The following is a 19,638-nucleotide window of genomic DNA, read 5'->3' on the forward strand; positions in this document are numbered from 1 at the left end:
CATCATTTTCTTATTTATCTGATCATTTATTCTCTGTTTCTAGGATTATGTCTGCACATTTATGTTATCTTTTGTTGATGGTACATGTTTTCTTTGCCCTTGTATCACTGTTCATTATGTTCAACTTCATAAATAGTATACTGTCACAATAAAATATGTGTCGATGTCAAAACTTCCTCCACAAACTTGGTTTTACTGTGAAAGCAGTGGTGGCTGTCTTTGCAGTTCACTCCTGCAGCTTCACATGTTTGTAGTTTGTCTGAGGCAGCAGGATGAAGGAGGGGGACTCCCACTTCTTCTTCTACTGGGGTTACATGAGGTGGGGTCAACCAGAGGACAAGAGGAGGAGCTGCTGCATCAGCTCCAACCTCCAGAGCTGCCAAAACACCAACAGCAACACATCACTGGGCAGCGACAACACAATAAGTGACTCCGACAGCCATCAATAAAGATCTGAGGGAACTTTGCAGTGTTTGTGCTCACAGTAATGGGGTTTAAAGGCTTAGCTTAGCCTAGCTTAGCATAAAGACTGTAAACACAGGGATACAATTAGCATAAATGTGACAAACATTGCAAAAACTTTCTACAGATTAAAAACACAATATATTCAATGTTAATTAATGAGTTTAAGAAAGAAGCAGGCAAGCTGTTTCCCCCCTTTCCAGCCTTTATGCTAAGCTAACCTAACCTAACCCCAAAAGCTAGGTGTTGCTCCCATTTCCAGCTTTAATGCTAAGATAATCTAGGCTAACCACAATAGCTACCTTTAACTTCCATGTTCAGCCTTTATGCTAAGCTAAGCTTAACACAACGTTTAGCTGTTTTACCCTTTCCAGCCTTTATGCTAAGCTAAGCTAAGCTAACCCCAAAAGCTAGGTGTTGCTCCCATTTCCAGCTTTAATGCTAAGATAATCTAGGCTAACCACAATAGCTAGCTTTAACTTCCATGTTCAGCCTTTATGCTAAGCTAAGCTTAGCTTAACACAAAGTTTAGCTGTTTCCCCCCTTTCCAGCCTTTATGCTAAGCTAAGCTAACCACAATGGCTAGTTGTTGCTCCCATTTCCAGCCTTTATGCTAAGCTAAGCTAAACACAAAGGCGAGTTGCTTCCCCCTTTTCAGCAGAGTTTGTATCCGATACTGTTTGTCACATTCATTGACAGGTTTGAGGTCTGGTTTGAGGATCTCTAAGTCTTGCCTTTGCTTTTTGTGGATGACTGTTGGATTCATCACTGGGCCATTTGGCAGCCAGGATGAGAGTCAGCACCAGTTGAGGTTCTCTGCCAGAAACTGGTGGTTGTTCACTTTTGGGTTGAGGGAAAGTTGCTGCCCCATTTAAAGGAGTTCAGGTATCTTGAGATCTTGTTCACAAGAGATAGTCACAAGGAAAACACCTTGTTGCTACACTGGACCAGGCGGTCTATGTTCCAACCCTCACCTACAGTCAGCAGTTCTGGTTAACCACCAAAAGACTGAGAACGTGGATACAAACAGCCAAAATGGGGTTTCCTGTCTCAAACTAAATCATCAGTCATTGACCTCCTGAAGTCTTCAACACCCTTTGTATCTCCTCTGGTGACAGTTCAAGGCCTTTACTTCAGACTCGTTGCTCATTGTGGGTCTCCGCCTTTAGTCTGACCTTCAAAAGTGGAATGCAGCTTAATCAGGAAGAGATCAGATGATTGAGGCCAGTTGGGGCTTTTCCGACTCTTCACTTTGGAAAGCTCTTCAGTTGTTTTGGCTGTATGTTGGGAACCATTGGTCTGGTGAATGATGAAATGCCATCTGAGGAGTTTCAATGCATTGGGCTGAATCTGATCAGACCTATCCTCTAAACGACACTGGGTCTGTTACACTTACAGCCGTGTGACGTCTGAAGGACTAAAAATGTATATTTGTTTAGATATTTAGAGTCTGGACTGTGGTTCATGAACAAAATAATCTACTTTGTGATGCAGATTAGCATTAAAACAACAAAAAGGCTGTAGTACTGGGCCATTCAGACAGAAACTCGATGACTGACATGTGTCCTCCTCTTGTTGTAGAACATTATCATGCTTTGTGTTCAGATAAATAATTCATGTCTCAGTGTTGTTGCTCTGCTACACTAACAGGTGTCATGGTCAAAGTTCCCTCCTGGTGTAATATGTAGGAAACAGCACCCTCTGCTGGCGACACCAAGGTGCCTCATGAGTTGGTGTCATTGAAATGCCTCAGAAAAAGTTATTCATGGGTCTGATTATAAGCATTTTGTTGTTTTTCCAATAGTAGATAGACTTTTCAAACACACCTCGATAAGCTGCCCAAGAAAACCATCCAGGTTTTGTCCTCACAGCCAGCACCACACATTACCTTAAAAAAAAATCAGCACAATCACACCATGTATCAGAGCCAGAAACTGTAAAAACAGAACGGATGGTCAGATTTTAAAGAGATTCTTTTTTTTTTTTAGGTTTCCAGCACTCCTTTTCTGTGACATGACATTCAGTTGAGAAACAGTTGGGAGACTTTATATTGCAATGAAAAATGAGCGACAGTGAGTAAAAATAAACAGGAACTGCTTGAGGTTAAGAGGGTTAATGTCTGCATCAGAGGCCCCCTAGTACAATATCTGAAATCAAAATAATGTTTGTGTAATGTATATATATATATATAATTAGGTTGGTCACAGTCCTGATCAACACACGCTGCAACTTTTTTTGTTTCTTAAGACAAAGTCTGGCAGCAAGGGTGGCAGAATTTTTCTTTTACAATACAGTATAATACTTTTAAAAAACTGTGAAAACTACTTAAAATAACAGCAAATATCTGTTAAAAAATAATATTTCTAGCTGATTTAAATACAAAAAAACAAAAGTAGTTTTATGGTCACACCATAAAAGAACAATAGTTTTGGCCTTGTTGTTGTTTTACATTTGCATGTAAATTATTACAATTTCTTGTGGTTTTACTGAATCACATCTGTAATTTAACAAAAAAGTCTGTAAAATAACAGCCTAAAAAATATTGCACAATTTTTAATTCTAATATGAATATTTTTTTCTTTAATGGCAAATACCTGTAAAGTAATGATTTCTTTATTTTTTGCTGCTAAATACAGTAAAAATGTCATTTTACAGTCAAGCATTGTGATTTCTTTCAGATATTACCTGTATTTTACCAAAACCTGGAACTCTGTAAAATAGCTAGTTTTTAAAACCATTTTTGTAAAATTCTCCATATAGATAATTTTACAGATATCTGCAATTTTTTGTTCATTTAAATCTGTGAAAATAGTGCAATTCTATTAAAAAAAAAAAAAATCAGTTTTGGCTTGTTTTTATACGGATCACATTAAGATTTAAGATTTTTTTTTTCTCTATGACTTTATGATATATTAGTTATATTTTTGTAAAGCAGGAAAAATATGTAAAAGATTAGTACATTTTTCAAGAGAAACATAACAGTGACATACAATTTAATAGCTGACAATTAAATGAAGTGATGTTCAAATGGACGGAATACTCCTTTATGAGCTCGGCGCCTGTGTTGCCACGTTCCGCCACTAGGGGTCACTGTCCGCCCTCGGTGCCTCATGCAGCGGCATGCAGCAGCAGCAGCAGGAGCCGGTCAGAGGCAGCAGAGTGTCGGGAACTCCAGCAGCTCCGCTCCGTATATTCCCGCTGACCCTCCGCCTTCAGGATTCATTCATCCCAGTCGGAGCTGCTGCTCGGTGAGCCCGGACAGGATCCGTCGGTCCAGTCGCCGCCTGCACGTCCAGCTGCGGATCCTCCATCCAGCGGTGCGACGCATCTGCATCCCAGAAGGTCATCGTTTTCCCAGCCAGCGGACCTGCCAACTTTGTTCCCCCTCATTCCTCTCCACCTGATCTCTCCACCGGGGGATCTTTCCTGCGTTCAGCCGTCATCGGTGAGTCTTCTGCCGGTGATTTTCTCCCTTCAGGAGTCGTTGCTGCAACGCTGAGGTGTGGAGCTGCTCAGGCCAGCAGCTCTGAGGTGTGATTTAGCAGAGTGAGACCTTTAACTAAGGTCATGACATACTCTGTGTGTCCTCTGAGATCAGGCAGGGAAGAAATAATATTTCTACAGCACTGAAATGTTCCAGGAATGACTTTAAATGATCTAGCTGGTGCTCAATATCTGAGGCTCTTAATAAAATCTCTTATTATAAAAGTGAGAAACCCAATTTAGAAGTTGGACCCATCCTCCCAGTGAGTCATGTCAGATATTAAATTGGACCAAATTCAAGATAAAAGTGTGAAAATAGCAGCGAATCTCGGGTGTAATTCTCATGAATATGCAGTTTCATCCGGCTGGATCTCCCTCCACCTTCCCCTTCCTGGGTTCCAGGGACGTAATTGGCATTCAGGAGCAGCTCCCAGCGTTGCATAACAGCCCACATCTCAATGGGATTTAGGGTCAGCCGGCACAAACCCACTCAGGTGCTGCCAAGCTGGAGGCCGAAGGACTCGGAGGGGTCCTGAGGAAGGTCACGGGCGGAATCGCAGCAGAAACGCTGGTTGTTCTCTCCTGGTTGTTGAGTTTAAATCCGCACCAGGAGATGATGGAGGAGCTGTAAGACTGCTGAACATGTAGAGCGAATTACAGCAACCCTAAGACAACATTTAGGTTTCAAGAATCAGGAATTTGGCTTCCAATGAGGTGCAACTGCTCACTAAATAACTGAAGTTACTGTACTACAGCAGAGCTACTTTCAGTTCATGCTGCTCAACAGTAACTTAAAAAATAAGCCACATTTTTATCAATTAACTAACAGTAAACAGCTGCTGCAACTCTAAGTGCTGCTTAATGCATATAATACATACATAATGTAGTATACATGGTAGCTTACTGCTCTGGAAGTGGTCGTTTTACATTACAAACACTTTATTCTTTTAATTTAAAGGCACCCTGTGGTGCTGAGTGATGTTTACATGAGTGGGCAACTGAATGTAAACAAAGCTCGTTTGTTTACAATGCATCATTCAGCGACCTTCACGTTATTTATCTTGCGTGATCGTTATCCAGCTGAAATATTCGTCTTCCGATAAGCTTCTGCAGAACGGGAGGCCAGTGTTTTTGGTATATCCGCAGATAGATATGACGCCATCTATAAATGTCATCTCCTGCACTCATTCAGCCTCGTGTCATGATACTTCCACCTCCGTGCTTCACTGTCAGGACCAGGCATCCACTGTGGTACAAACATGCTGGACCTCATCTGATCTGATCTTGGTGTCATTCGATCAAACAATGAGCCCCCAATATTAATCTGGCTGCTTTTTGTTTAATTTAGCATAGCTTGATGTTGTAGTTTCGCCCCCGACAGCAGTCAAGGGCTTTTTTTTCTTGTATGGCGTCCAAACAAAAAAACAGATATCTGATTACTATTGATTAGATCTGTGCCAAGGTCTGAAGCAGCTTATCATTTGTCTGTCAGGGCTAGATTGTGCAAGTTGTCATTGTAGAAAGACGACCACTGCAGTCCTGATTAGTGGCACTATGGGCTGTTCAGTAGCTCCCGATTACCTCTGCAATGGATTTTTAGCTGTTTGCTGTGTGAGGCCATGATGCAGGCATGCAGACAGACACAGCTTATAAGTCTGAAGTGAAACAAGTTCTTGTGTTCTCAGCTTATTTTGGAGCCAAGTTCAGGCAGTTGATTGGAAATCAGAGCTGTGCTGTTTTGTTTGCATTGAGTTTCTACTTTCAGGCCTCTGTGTCCAATACAACCTCTCTACAGTGTTTGTTTTTGACAGATGATTAGAGGAATTACTCTCCTCAACTTGGAAATAATGAAATTACCTGGAGTTTTATCTTTGAGTGTTATCTCCAAGGGGTCTCCTCCCTTCTATTGTATACCCTCATGCACTATGAAAGCCATCTGATGAGCTAAAAAACACCATCTACTGTAACTAATCACTATTTCAGTACATTTTTATTTGTGTCGTTTTTGAGATTTACAGGAAATTTAGCTTTTTTTTTTTAGACTTTCAGTTGACAGACATACCATCCAGCTGTCCTGCTGGAGCAGGGCATTGTACAAATCTCTTTCCCAGTCGTCTCCCTGCTGAGGCAGCGCTACTATTTCGCCGTATGTATTTTGATGACAGGCCCTGCGGTTTGCCGTCTTTCTATAGCCTGCGGTGCGGCAGGTCTCCTCCCATGGTTTGGAGCTCTGAAGTCTGTAATCTCGCTCAGCCACAGCACCACCACCCAGATTCGTTTCTCAGGGTATGAACGACGCGAAAGCCAGCTGGGCACACGGTGGAAAAAAAAACACGCACGTGCCTCGTTTGACAGTTTGGACGGATTCCCTGTGGAGCAGAGGTCCACGAGTGAAGGGGAAGAGTTATGGATGCTGCAGCAGAGGCCATCAGGTCCGTCAATCTCGTCTGTGTCGGGCTAAAAGTGTTTTTTGTTCCCCGAAAGCAAAACAGGTTTAGTGTCAGACTGTGATGTAATGCAATGTTACTGTACTGTCCTCTAACTTTACTGTTTATCTTTTGCCTCTTTTATAGGCTTTGAAGTAAAAGTCAATTTAAAGGAGTAGTGACGAAAAGCAGGCACCCAGTTCTTCTCTATTATACAATAACACAGTTTGACAAATATAAAATTAAATGTTTAGATACCGGTTCTGTTGATTTGTTGACAGGTTTTGAAACTTCATCCTCCTGTTCTGCATTCATACAGTTCATCAAAACATAAATATCAGATCAAATCATTCTTGTTTTCATACCTAAAGTCAGATGAGCAGCTCGATATCGGTTTGATTGTGATTTCAGAAGCAGTCATGTGTCGTCCAACAGCTTCACGGAGACACTTTTTTTCTGTGAATTCGTCTGAAAAACAACAGAATAAAACAAAACAAGAGGCCGTATTTACATTCTGCGTTTTGCTAGCCGGCTACCCAGCAAGACAGGACACGTAAATGCCCATCAGAAGAACCAAGTGATTCCACGTCTGGTGCTAAGCTCGGCTAAACTTGTCCCGACGGGTCGGTGTCTGCAGCCGAGATAAAGCTGATAATGATCAATGACCGTCTGCTGCTGTGGTGTTTGTCTTGGAGCGGAGTTGGTTTTGTCTCCGTCTGATCCCGCAGCCATGTTGTATGTTATTATTTTGGCCTCTGATTGATGCCGGAGCAGCGTTTTTATTTGTTTTCGTCTCGGCAGTGTGTTGATAGAAGCTGCTGCCTGTTCTCAAGTGGAAAAGCTCCACATGTGTTGAGTTTAGCGGCCGCCTCGATCCAGAGACTTCACGGCAGGACTGAGGCGTGTGCTCGGGATGCTGGGTGGAGTGGGCGGAGGCCGTAAACGGCAAAATGAGCGGGAGAACGAGGAAACACTGCTGCGCGTCGAGTCTTCCTCGTCTCCGGTGATTCCCTGCAGCTGCTGCGTGGGAGAGCGAGGGATCGCTGCAGCGGCGTACGAGCGGCGATATGTGTGAGATGTAAAGCAGATAGAGAGGAAAGGTAAACGTGGGAAGAAGACACCAAAACAAACAAGAACTGATTCCATTCATATTGTGTTTACAAGCTGCTCCAGAGTTTCCCTCCTATTAGGCGGGATGCTGCTGCTGCGGTTTACGCTTGTTGTTGTCTCTGCAAATGCTAAAAAGAAAAGTGCTGAGCATTGAGAAAAATGTGAAAATATCTATTTTTTCCTCTGCAAACAAGTGCGCAGTGAAAAGAAAATATGCTTGTAATGCATGTCTCTAAACTCGTGTAGTTACAGTTTGATTGAGGTGAATAAATGTTTTAAAAGACAACATCTTTGTCAGGTTTAGATTCAGCATCGTGGAGCGAGTCTAAAGGACGCCATCGGACAAACTGTAAATTGTCAAAACCTTTAAAATGCAGATGTGAATAGAATGATTTGACAAGTGTGCATGTTTGTGTTCTTCAGAGTTAGACGTTGATAAAAAAGATTGATACCACTGTTGTGTCTATGGACGAAACAAGCACCTGGGTAGCTTAGCTTAGCTTAGCTTAGCTTAGCATCAAGACTGAGGGAAAGCCTGGCTCTCTGTAACGGCAACAAAACCAGCTTGTTCATATTAATTGTTGAAAATGAGTCATTGATTGTTCAAGTTTAACCCTCTGAACCCCAAAACTTGCCAGCAGGTGTGAAAGGTTTGTTGTCCTTAAAGAGAATTTCAACAATTGCCAAAATTACGCTTTAAAAAAAATAAAAAATCAGAGGCAGAAACTGTAGAAACAGAAGGAATCATAGGATGTTCAACTTTCCGACAGTCCTTAAACTAATCAGATCAGGAAACTTTAAAATCATGATATTCCATCAAGATCACTTGATCCTACATGTCTAATTTAAAATGTACCAAAACAAACAGTTTGCACAAACTAAATTCTGTAGAAAAACAACAACAAAGAATTCTGTGTTCTTCAGCAAAATCATCAAACCATTAAAGACTGAGCTGCAGCAGTCACATGACAAAAATTCAGGGACTTTTTGGCTGAACTGCAGACTGTGTTTGGTATGAAAACACCTGTGGATATTTTTAAAGGCATGTTATCTTTAAAAAAATAAATCTCCAAAATTGCACCATTTATCAGATCAAAGCTAACATCAGAATCACTTCATTCTCGCCATGTCGTTTAATGAACCATTTCAACAAGCTAGAGATTATAACAAATAGAAAATGATGCACTAAACAGCATAACTAAGAAACCACTGGTGACTAAGCTGCGAAGACATGACAAAAATTCAGGGGCTTTTCGGCAGAACTGCAGGCTGTGTTTAACGGCATTGTTAAAGCGTTCTCTCTACGTCTAGCCATGGTTGTGCGGTTTCCATAGAGGTGCAGGGTTTTATATTGCGGTAAAAAATGAGCCCACAGTGAATAAAATGTGACAGGAACAAGAAAAAACCCAAAACAAGACAAGATAATAGATGCTTTCATGAGCTTTGCAGCTTGACTTAGACTGAGCCAGATTAGCTGTTTAAATGTGACTCTTTGGGTGCTGGAGAACTTAAAGATCAAACCAAACCGAGGAATCACTATCTCGTGTAGCAGAGCAGCAAGTTCATCCTCAGATCCCCAAACACCTCAAACTGGTTGGACAGAACCAAATGTTATTCCACCATGGCTACGATGTCTTTCGCTGTTTTGACTGTCTGGTTGGCGGAGTCCACATTAATAACGACAAAAAACAAATATTTAAAGACGTCGCCGGCTGCCACGATGACCCCTCCTGAGCGAGAAACGTAGACGGATGATGGACCTCCACTCGAGCCACGCAGCGATGCCATGTATGGGCAAGTGTGTGTTGGTGCTAAAGGGAAAAGGTTAAACTCCCGAGTGTGTTTGTGCGGATAAGTGTGTGTCTGGAATGAAGGAGCAGAAAAACTGGAAGTCTGCCACCTCATAACTTCAACCAGTGTGAAGTTGGCAAACATGTTTCTGGCGCCGACACACACACACACACACCCGAAACCCATTTTTCAGCTTTTATTTAACTGGGCAGCGTGTGCCGAACCTGTGATCTGTTTTCAGTTTTCTCCAGTTTTTATGTGCTTCGTCTCGTTTCAGAGAGAGATGAGCAAAGAGATTTTTTCTATTTGATTCAACGTACACAACAGCTGCAGGCCCACAGCCTCCAGCAGGATATTAATGAGCCGTCTTGATTAGCAAAAATGTTTCTGTGTCGCCTACAATCGCTTATTTGGTGCTTCATTACAGCGTGTAGCTCGATACAGTTTAGGTTAGGGATTACTGTTATCTTTCAACAGCTACATGAGTTTCCATCAAGCAGCAAACTCCAGAAATTCGAAGCCAACATAGAAATGCCAAAAACTGCAGTTCCTTGAGTGTCCACTAGAGACTGCCTCCAACCCTCATAGAGCTCCGTGGTGAAATGTTCAACTTCGCAGCAGAAATAAACATGTTTCCAGCCAAGCACACAAAGCAGTTTTGGTCTCTGTAGCTAGTTTTTCTGGTCATGACAACCATAAGAGTGTAAGGTTTTATATAACGCACCCATTTAACCAGTTTAAAGACTTAAATTTATGCATAATTACCATTTTCACTGCAACATAAAGTCCTGCACCTCCATGGAAGCAGCACAACCAGGACTAGATGCCAAAGAGAACTCAGACGTATATCTTCTCCGCAGCAAGACATATTTACAAGGACGTAAATTATACATTACGTTTTTTTATGTCTACTGATATGAAAAAAACAAGAATCAATATGTACAAGATTTTTACGAGTGTCCACAGGTGTTAGCAGCACTAGGAAAACACCGGCACTTCTACAAAGACTGCAGTTCAGCTGATAAAGTCCTTAAATGTCTATCATGTGACTGTTGGACTCAGTAAAGGATTCTTGGTTTCGTAAAGGTGCAGAGTATTTTACATTTTTTCAGAATCTGGCTCTTTTTTTTAATATTGTGAGTGATTAAAAAAAATGCCGTCTGTACAGCATAACGTCATGAGGACATAAACATACATTTTTTAAAAATTACTTCTTTTGGAGAAATTGATGTATGTGTGCAGTCCAACCCTTCTTTCTTGAGCAATGCCCTGTGATTGTCAAGCAGCAGCTCTGCAGTGTAACACACAGTAAAAATGTTTTACTCTCACAGCTGCATGATAACAACACTTTGGCTTCTGGTTAGCACTGCAGATGTCTGCACACTGGCTCAGATTGATGTGCATCTCTGCTGTATTCAAGTCAGGATCCTTGTGTGTCACGTTGTTCTGCAGCTCAGTTTGCGGAAAATGAGAATTCATCTTCAGCCGCTCGTCCACAAGCTGCAGGGCTTCTGAACTGTGACCCCTCTATAAACACATGTCCCCCCGTCGGGCCGCTGTTTGTTGTTGTATCATCTCCGTCGGCAATGCTGTTAATTGGAAATGAACTGACCTCCAGCCAGTCTGTCCCAGGATTCCTCTGGAGTCAACAAAGATATAGATTTCAATTAGACTGTCATCGGCGTCTGCTTGTTTTGTGTCGGAGCCGAAGCCAGCAGAAAAACAAGAGTGTGTTCAGGCCAGAAGTTTAGAGTCAATTACCAGGCGAGATAGCTTCACAGAGGGCTGTTTTCTTATTAAACAGACTTGTGCTTGGCTGTTTAATCGGGCTGCAGTTGTGTTTTCTCTTTGAGCGGATGATTTCAGCTCTCTGTGTGCTTTCCTCTACACTCCAGAGCTCTCTCCGTCTTCTGCTCTCTTCGTCTTCCTTTCACAGTTTTCATGCAGGTGCATGAAAACTCCCGTTTAAAAAGGGAAGTCAACAACTCCCGAAAATGGACCGACGCCGCTGTCTCGGTCCTACATACCTCTCAGTTTGTTGTTTTATCGATTCGTCGTCTTTGGATCTGTTCTCCCCCGAGGACGGACAGTCAGAGGTGTGTGAGGTTCGTCACCTTCTGCTGATTAAATCTCTGTAGTCAGACAACAACAGCAGCTGCAAGGGAAGAGTGAGTGTTTGATCTGAGAGGAAATGTTTCTGTGAAGGTTCCTATCCATCACTGTAGCCAGAAACAACACTAAAATATGCTTGATTGTCTTCAAAGTGGTGCCACAAGATGACAAAAAAATCACAAAATTATCAGTTTTCAGACCATTTGCCCGTTTATAACAGCAGTCTATTGAGAAACTTTTAATTAACAGCAGTTTCTGTCATTAATCTTTTTTTTTAAAGCAGGAGCTTCACAGAAACAACTGTCATCCTGAAAGAAAGCGTCGACAACTAACCTTGAAATTAATTTACTTTTAAGGCAGGTTTGAGTTCTGCATCATACTCCAAACAAAGCACGTAAATGGATCCGTCATCCATTGATTACAAAACAGAATAATAACAGTGATAGCATTAAAAGTTTAAAGTATACTTGTTATGGACAGGCAGCAGGGACTTTCAATGAAGTGAAAAGCTGATATGGTGCCATATTTAAAGGGAAATTACTCAAATCAGACGGCTTTTTTTTCCCTGTATTGCCTTACAATAGAAGCAGAGAAAAGTAGCCAGTACCATAAACGGTTTTAAATATATATGTATATTTAAAATGAAGCTTGCAGCACTGAGAGACGGAGGAATTTATTTGATTGGCTGCTACTGAAGCCCCCCTCAGTCGTCTTACTGTCATCCACTGATGAACAATGGCCTCATTGTGCTCCGTCTCTTTGTCAGACTGAGCCATGCAGTGCCAGCATACCAAAATTGAAAAAAAAAAAATAGAAAATTGCTTGTGTCCAGAATTTGGGCCCGGTTTGATGAAAATAGACCAATCATCTCTTAGCTACAGACACAGACTTCTCCCATGTTGTCTATTCAGGCCTGCGTCCTAGAAATCACATTTATGTGCTCCCTCTTGAAAAGATAGCGGCCTCATATAATGAAAACCAAAAACTTGGAGGTATAAAATAGATGCTGAGAGATTATGAAGATGCTTCTTGCTGCCGTTTCTCCAGCTCCCACTCAACTCAGCAAGCCCCCAGCTTTACAAGTCAGGCAGAATTTTATTCAGAGTCTTACAGGTTTATTTACTTTCTACAGCTGCTAACTCTAAAATGTCTCAGCTATGAGCAAAACTCACCAAATGTGCTGCTGTTGGCTGCAAGAGTGAACACAAGAGTCTTCATGCACTCCCAGCATCAGAGGAACTGAAGATCCAGTGCACTACTTTTGTTTTTGAAGCTACTGTCGCCACAACAATAGGAAAATCCTCAGTTTTTAGCAAACGTTCCCATTAGCGTTGACTGTACGCCTACAGGTGAGAGCTTTGGATCAACTGAGCGACACTCAGAGATGATAGAAATGAAATAAACAAGGACTGGGTGGGTTAACTGTGTTTTCATGCTGCCTGTTTTGCTTCACTTCAACCCAAAGTCAGCTGATGTTTACGTCCGTTAGCTTCTCTCCTGCTCTCTGTGCTCACACATACTGCATTTTAAAATCCTCCATAAAGCTGTTTATCTAATTTATGAAAAAGTGACTGCAGTCTATTAGGATGTTAAACAGCGGTCACTCCAGACTCATTTCCAAGCTGCTGCTCCACAGCTTAACTACTAATTTTACAACCAAAACGTCATTTGACAAACTCAACTAACACATGAGCTAGAAGCGATAGAAATCCCTGGGCTTTCACATCTGTATCAGCTGCTGCAGGGAGAGTTTTCTTCCTGAAGGGGGCGTACACAGCTCCACCTCAGCTGCATTTAAAGCTACAGACACTGAAACCAGGAGTTATATAGTCATGGTGAATTGAACCATCTTTGTGAGGACGTGTTAGACTTTGATTCATTTGTTGAAAACTTGCACAATATGGGAGCTTTAAGTCAGACACACTACGACATATAAAGAGAGTTTTGTCAGCATCATGAGGAAATATCAAAGTATCTGAAATAACTGATAGCACAGGTCTAGCTTGGTATTGTACTTCATGGTTATGTCTAGACACTTGCAGCACAAGGTTGCATGGTCACAGTTACTATTGATTTAAAGGCCTTTGCTCTGCACAACTGTACTTTATTAACCCAAACTGTTATATTTCTCTGTGGGTTTCCTGATCTTTTCAGTGCAGTCAGTTAGAGTTTGACACGTGCTACCTGAAGGACACTGAAACATTTCTATGACTCTCAAACGGCGGTGGAAGAAACATCTGTTGTCGAGCTAAAAGTAGATTCAAGAAATATCTCTTGCAAAAAGGAAAATCCTGTACGTCCTGTATGTGCGGGCGCAGCTGAAATGTCCTGCAGCATCCAACACTGAAAATGCATCGCTGTGTGTCTCCTCAGACGCCGATTTCCTCCTGCGCTGGCGAGAGGATGTTCGGCTGACCTCGGAGCTCCCTGATTGGCTCGCCGAGCTTCGCTGGTCGCAGCTGCCGTCATGGCCAAAAGCCCGGAGGTGAAGCTGGCCGTCTTTGGCAGAGCGGGGGTGGGCAAGTCAGGTAAACTGCACTTTGTTTGTGTGTTTGTCAAGTGTTGTCAAAAATGTCCTGGACTTTCTGTTCATTTACACTTTGATTAGGAACCGGGAGAAGGTTTGATTGTGAGACTGTGAGTGTTCTACCAATTTTGGTGTTCTGAATGACTTTACCTGCAATCAGTACAACTAAGAGACCATCAGTGACTCTGCTGCGACCAAAAGGCACGTGACAAAAATTTAGGGACTTTTCAGCTGAACTCGGTTGAACTGCCGGCTGCATATTTAACTTCTGAACCTCCAAACCTACCAGCGAGTTTGAAATGGATTTTACAAAACTGTCAAAATGACACCATTTATCAGAGAAAATATTAAATTCTCGTTGACGGTCCTCAAACTACTTACGCGATGTGCCGTTCAGCCGTGAAACTTAACCAAATCTAAGCTTAATAATCATGATATTTCATCAAAATCACTTTATTCTAACTTCGTCATTAAAGGATTTACCAAAAATAAACAGTCTACCTGAACAACATTCTGTAAAAAGCACAAAATTCTGCTCTCCTTGGCACAACTGGGAAGCCTTTAGAGGCCTTCAGAGGAACAGTTTTAAGCATCCGTAACTTGGACTTCTTCAGAAACTGAAATCTGAGCTTCACTTTGCAAATTTTCGATGTTTTCTGCAGCGGCTCAATCAATCACATCCAGTCAAATCTGGTTTCAAACATCATTAACTTGATTTTCTTTTCTTTTTCTTTATTTTACTGCTTTTAAAGGTTTCCTGCAGTGGCTCGATCAGTGTGTTGGTTTTAAGTCATTTTTTTACGCCTGAAAAAAGCTGTTTAGCTCATTAACAGAACATTAAATAAACCGAGATACCCGACTATAGTTGGTTAAATAGATGGTTAAACCCAAAGAGAAACCGGTGATAATCCAAATATTCATGCAGATACGAGACAAGTATGGACGTAAACTAAAAGTGCAGGTAGTAAATTATCTATAGTAACACCTGTGATCATCTAGATAAATGTTGAGTCTGGGTTTCTTCTATTTTTGCAAAAACAAGGGTTGAAAGAAATTCAAATTTCGTTTTTTCTCTTTTAAAATTTGTGGCTTTATAATGGTTTATGTTGCACAAAGGACATGTCGGAGTTCTCTGTACGTCTAGTCATGGTTGTTCTGTTTCCATCGAGGTGCTGGACTTTATGTTGCAGTGAAAAATGAACCCACAGTGAGTAAAAGTGCAACAGGAGCAAAGAAAACGCCCTGGATTTCAGACACTTAAAGTCTCGACGATATTGCGGAGTATCTACAGTTGTCAAATTGTGCGTGTTTTCATCTTTTCCTGCCTCGTTTCTGTCGCCGCTGTGCGTCTCCCAGCGACTTGTGCTTTCCAGTGTTTTCCTCCACCGTCCCGTCAGTGTTTTTATGTTCACCATAAATTCTCCTCCCGCTGAGCTTCTTCACGTTGTCGACATTACAGTAGGCGGTTGTTTTCGGTCTGGCCTAAATGCCTCCGCTCCCGCAGATAAGTCCGTCGAGTCATTATCATTCGGTTTCTCCGAAAAAGCAGCAGCGGCGGCGGCGGCTCGGCCTCAGCTGGCGCGCTGTACACGTCCTCTCCACAATAACATGGACCATGTGTTTCCTGTTGGCCGTGAATCAAGACAGATTTGCTTCTATGTAGCAGATGTGAGAAAACACGCTTCGGGATCTCTTGCATGTTGGAGGAGGCCATTAAAACGTCGGAGGAGGTCAACCCGAGTGCTGCGCCGAGCACTATAATGACTGAGGAGTTCGTAACCTCCAGCTGAAAGCAGCGCGGTTGTAAAACATGACAGGAACCCTGACGGCGTCATGAAAGCCTGAAGTCTTGTTCAGGAAAGCGCAGAGTTCAAATCTGCAACTTTAATCCAAGAACTAAAAAGCCGTGCTGTTCACCCATCTTCTCCTCGTTTAGAGGAGTTCAACCCTTTAAAACCTGTCAGTCGTCAGCTCTGATCCTTCACCACTACTGTCATTTATTCTTTTTTACTGTGACTTTCTGCTCTGTAGCTTCCAGTTTATTGTTCTTACTTGAAATTTCGGGCTTTACTGCAAACATCGCTGCTTATTTTCTTTAAAAACAGCCCCTCAGTGATCTCAAAATAAATCTAAAACATACTTAAAATCAATTATTTCCTGCAGAATACATAGAATAATGAAATGGAAATCTCATTCTGCGGGTATAAAGTCATGCGACAGGCTACTTTAGCCCCATCTGTTGCTCTGTAACACTCAGGGATTCCAGAGCAAGCCTGAGGCGGAAGGTCAAAACATCCATTTTTCACCATTATGCCTCAATTCAAAGCTATTTTCTGAGCTTGTCTGTGTGGATAAAACGCGTTGGATAAAACGGTCTTTTAAATCCAGCATTTCCACAGACGGCTACAGTGTGCAGCTTGACACGAGTAAAGCGATGAACAAGAAGAAGAAGACGAGCCACAGAGTCTGCAGAAACGCTGCAAGTTGCTTTCACCCTGGGCAAATATTTTTTTATTATTCTGTGAGAAATCTGTGAGAAACAACCCTCAGCACAATAACAAAAATCACATTGCTTGCATGCTGGTGATTATCGTGTCAATCTGTGCAGCTTAGCATGGTAGCATCTGCTAATTAGCGCTAAAAACAAAATACAATTGAGCCCAGAGGCATTGTTGGGATCTTTAGAGATGTTGAGAGTCATAAATGCTTTATAAAAATCTGATGGGTTACTTCCTTAGAGGTGGGGTGTAGATGTTCGTATTAAAGGTCTGTTCTCAAAGCTCCTCTTCATGTGAAGGCGTTTTTGTAGTTGGTCTACGTTAATTTTTTAGGCTATATTCCATTTAGTGGTAACAAATACTTTATTTTTTATTAATATGGCTTGTTATAATAATTACATATCAGAAGATAGCATGATTTCTGTACAACCTTTAGTCGTATCAGACCAACTAATCTTTTCTTGAAATGCAGTTTTGCAGCAAAGTCATTAATCAACTCATCAGCCAGAAGTCGTTGTGTTGGCATTATGTCTAAGGTGAATAACAGACAAAAAAAAATAAGCAAAGCAACAACTGAGAGGCAGAGCTTTTCATAAAACATTCAAGGCCTCGGTGTTGGATGGTCATCTAGTTCTAACCTACAGTGTTGGAAAAATCTGTCCCGTCATTGGTGCAAAGCAAAAGAGGATCACCAAAATGTTCAGGTAATTACGATAAATTCTAAACTTTATGGCAAAAACTGAAATGGTTTCCAAGACATTTTACTTCCTGTGAGTGGTAAGTAAATCCAGTTAGAAGACTTCATCCTCTGGGGACCACGAATGTCTGTGCGAGACTTCACGAAAATCCAATCAATAGTCATACTTCCACTGACAAACCCCACGGATTATCCCTTTCCCTTAAGGTTTGCATAGGGAACGAATCAAATGGAGCACAGTCTTACAGAGACCACACAGTTAGTCGCGTCTCCTGAGGTGAAATCTTGGCTCAAGGCAGCAAGAACTGAGAAAATTAACTGACGAGCCTCGAGTGAAACAGGGACGTCGATATTCTAGCCTCCCGCCTACTCTTGTTCTGGCGATAAAGTCATTATTTGCTCACCGGAAAAACTCTCCTCGACGACAACAGCGACTGCCTCTCCTCTCACGTGGACAAGCTGATCCACAGAAACAGACGGCAGGACAGGAAGGCATTGTTTTCACATCTGACGCCACACGTAGCCCCGGTGATCCGACAACGAGCGTCCAAACCCACAGTTAATGCAAATGAATCGGTTCTCTCCTCAAACATCTGGATGCAGGCAGTAAATTACACTTCAGGCACAATATAAGAGGGATGAGAACAGAGATGCTAACCAGATTTCACATGTTGTGCCTTTTATGGATGGACTTTTACAGTGTATGAATCTCTACAGCCATTTGAGCCGAAGAGGTTTTAAAATAATCTCTCATCCACAAACTAAATCACAGTGTCCTCGAGCAAGACACTAATTTCTAACCACATGTTTTAATCTATCTGAATACATTTGCATAGTAGAATTAAAGTGATATATTATGCAAGAATCCTTCCTCTCAAACACGAGGGGGTTTCTGTTTTACTGTCTGTTCTGTGTTTTTGCAAATAGATTATTTTGTCGAACCAAACGAGCTATTAGAAAAAATTAAGGCCATTTTGTAGATTTAATTATTACCTCCGTGAACCCCAAAACCTGCCAGTGGGTTCTAAAAGGCGTGCTAGGTTCTGAAAATTGAGCAGAATTACAGCATTTATCAGACACTGTAAAAAGAGAAAGAACTGTTGGATTATTCGTCTTCTTAGTGCAACCATGAAACTATCAGTGATTGAGCTGAGATTAGCAGCAGTCAGGTGATAAAAACTTTAAGAAATTTTGGCTGAACTGCAGCCCGTTTACACAGAGCAAGACAAGTATGACAACAAATTAAAGATGTAAGCAGTAAAATAGTATATAGATAAGATATAGATATGAATAATCAAAGTTTTAGCTTGAACATTTTGTTATACTTTAACAAGTATGTTATAACATTTAGTTCTTTATACTTCTAGTCGTGGTTGTTCTGTTTCCATAGAGGTGCAGGACTTAAGATTGCAGTGAAAAATGTTACAGTGAGTAACAATGCTTTGTGCTCAGAGAGTTAAATGAATATCACAAGCTATAATTTAAATACAGTTAAAATGGAGGTGTGTCATTTTGTTGTCTCACATCTGTCACAGATGCTGTTTAAGAGACAATGAAAACTCCACCCTGATGAGAAGAAATATGCAAAACAAACAGAGTTGTTGCCACGTCTTCGCCTGTTTGACAGCCTCCTTAGAAAACGACCAGTATCTCTTGGACTTGCAGGATTACATTTCCTTTCTAACAGCTACGGCTCCAGACTTCAGACAGAATCCACGTTGTTCCTGCACAAGTGTTTCCACCTCGCCTTTGGACAGCGGTCCGTCTGTGACGCCAGCAGTTCCCGTTTTAGTCGGGTCTTGAGGGCATTTGCTCTTTAGCGGTAATGATTCCTAATGAGCAGCTGCAGGCCTGCTGGGTGTCTGAGCGTTCGCTGGGGGGGTTCTCTGGGCCCTTAGCGATGCTCTGACCTGGACTCCCGCAGAGCCATCGAGCACAGAGTGTATTAACTGAAGTGGGGCTGTTCTGGTGCTTCACAGCCGTTTATTGACTCGGTGGAGGGAGGCTGGAGTTCAGAAATAAGATGAATTCATCCGAGTTAGTCGCTGCTGCAAACACACCAGCATCCCATAAAAGAGAGTTCCGGCAAGGTTTTCCAGTGGTTTGGTCAGTGGGGAAGTAAGTTAAGACGATATTCTGTCTATAATCATATTTATTTCAGTTTTAGTTATTGACATGACTGTGGATGATTTTGAGCTGCAGAGATCCTGAATCAATACCTGAGCCTTGAGCTGTGTTCTCCCTCAACATGGTTGAAGGTTTGCAGAAATGAAACTGAGGCGCATTTACTGATTAATATGTTAGAATATTAAAATATCCTGCAATCAGCTAAATATTGTAGTGTTAATATTCCTGCAGGAAAAAAAATAAAACATACTGAGAAAGCACATCTATCGACAATTATCTGCAACTGTCTTTGGTTCAACTCCAGTCTTAACGTCTTTAAGGCCTCAGTTTTATGGTTTTGTCAACGTGTTCAACAAAAACCCATTGAACACTGTCCACTCAGAATCAACCAGCAGACAGACCAGC

The 19,638-nt window shown here is 41.8% G+C and overlaps 1 protein-coding gene across 1 annotated transcript in view; it reads left to right on the forward strand.

Moving 5' to 3' along the window:
- The first annotated feature begins 3,688 nt into the window (after positions 1–3,688).
- Positions 3,689–19,638, forward strand: part of rerg (RAS-like, estrogen-regulated, growth inhibitor) — a 49,876-nt gene continuing 33,926 nt past the window's right edge. The window contains exons 1-2 of the mRNA XM_008298042.1: positions 3,689–3,907; positions 13,758–13,912. Of these exons, the coding sequence (XP_008296264.1) occupies positions 13,852–13,912 (61 nt within the window). The 5' untranslated portion in view covers positions 3,689–3,907; positions 13,758–13,851. The remainder of the gene's footprint in view (positions 3,908–13,757; positions 13,913–19,638) is intronic.

Source organism: Stegastes partitus, unplaced genomic scaffold (assembly GCF_000690725.1).
Source record: "Stegastes partitus isolate 25-593 unplaced genomic scaffold, Stegastes_partitus-1.0.2 Scaffold1274, whole genome shotgun sequence".
Taxonomy (NCBI): Eukaryota; Metazoa; Chordata; class Actinopteri; family Pomacentridae; genus Stegastes; species Stegastes partitus.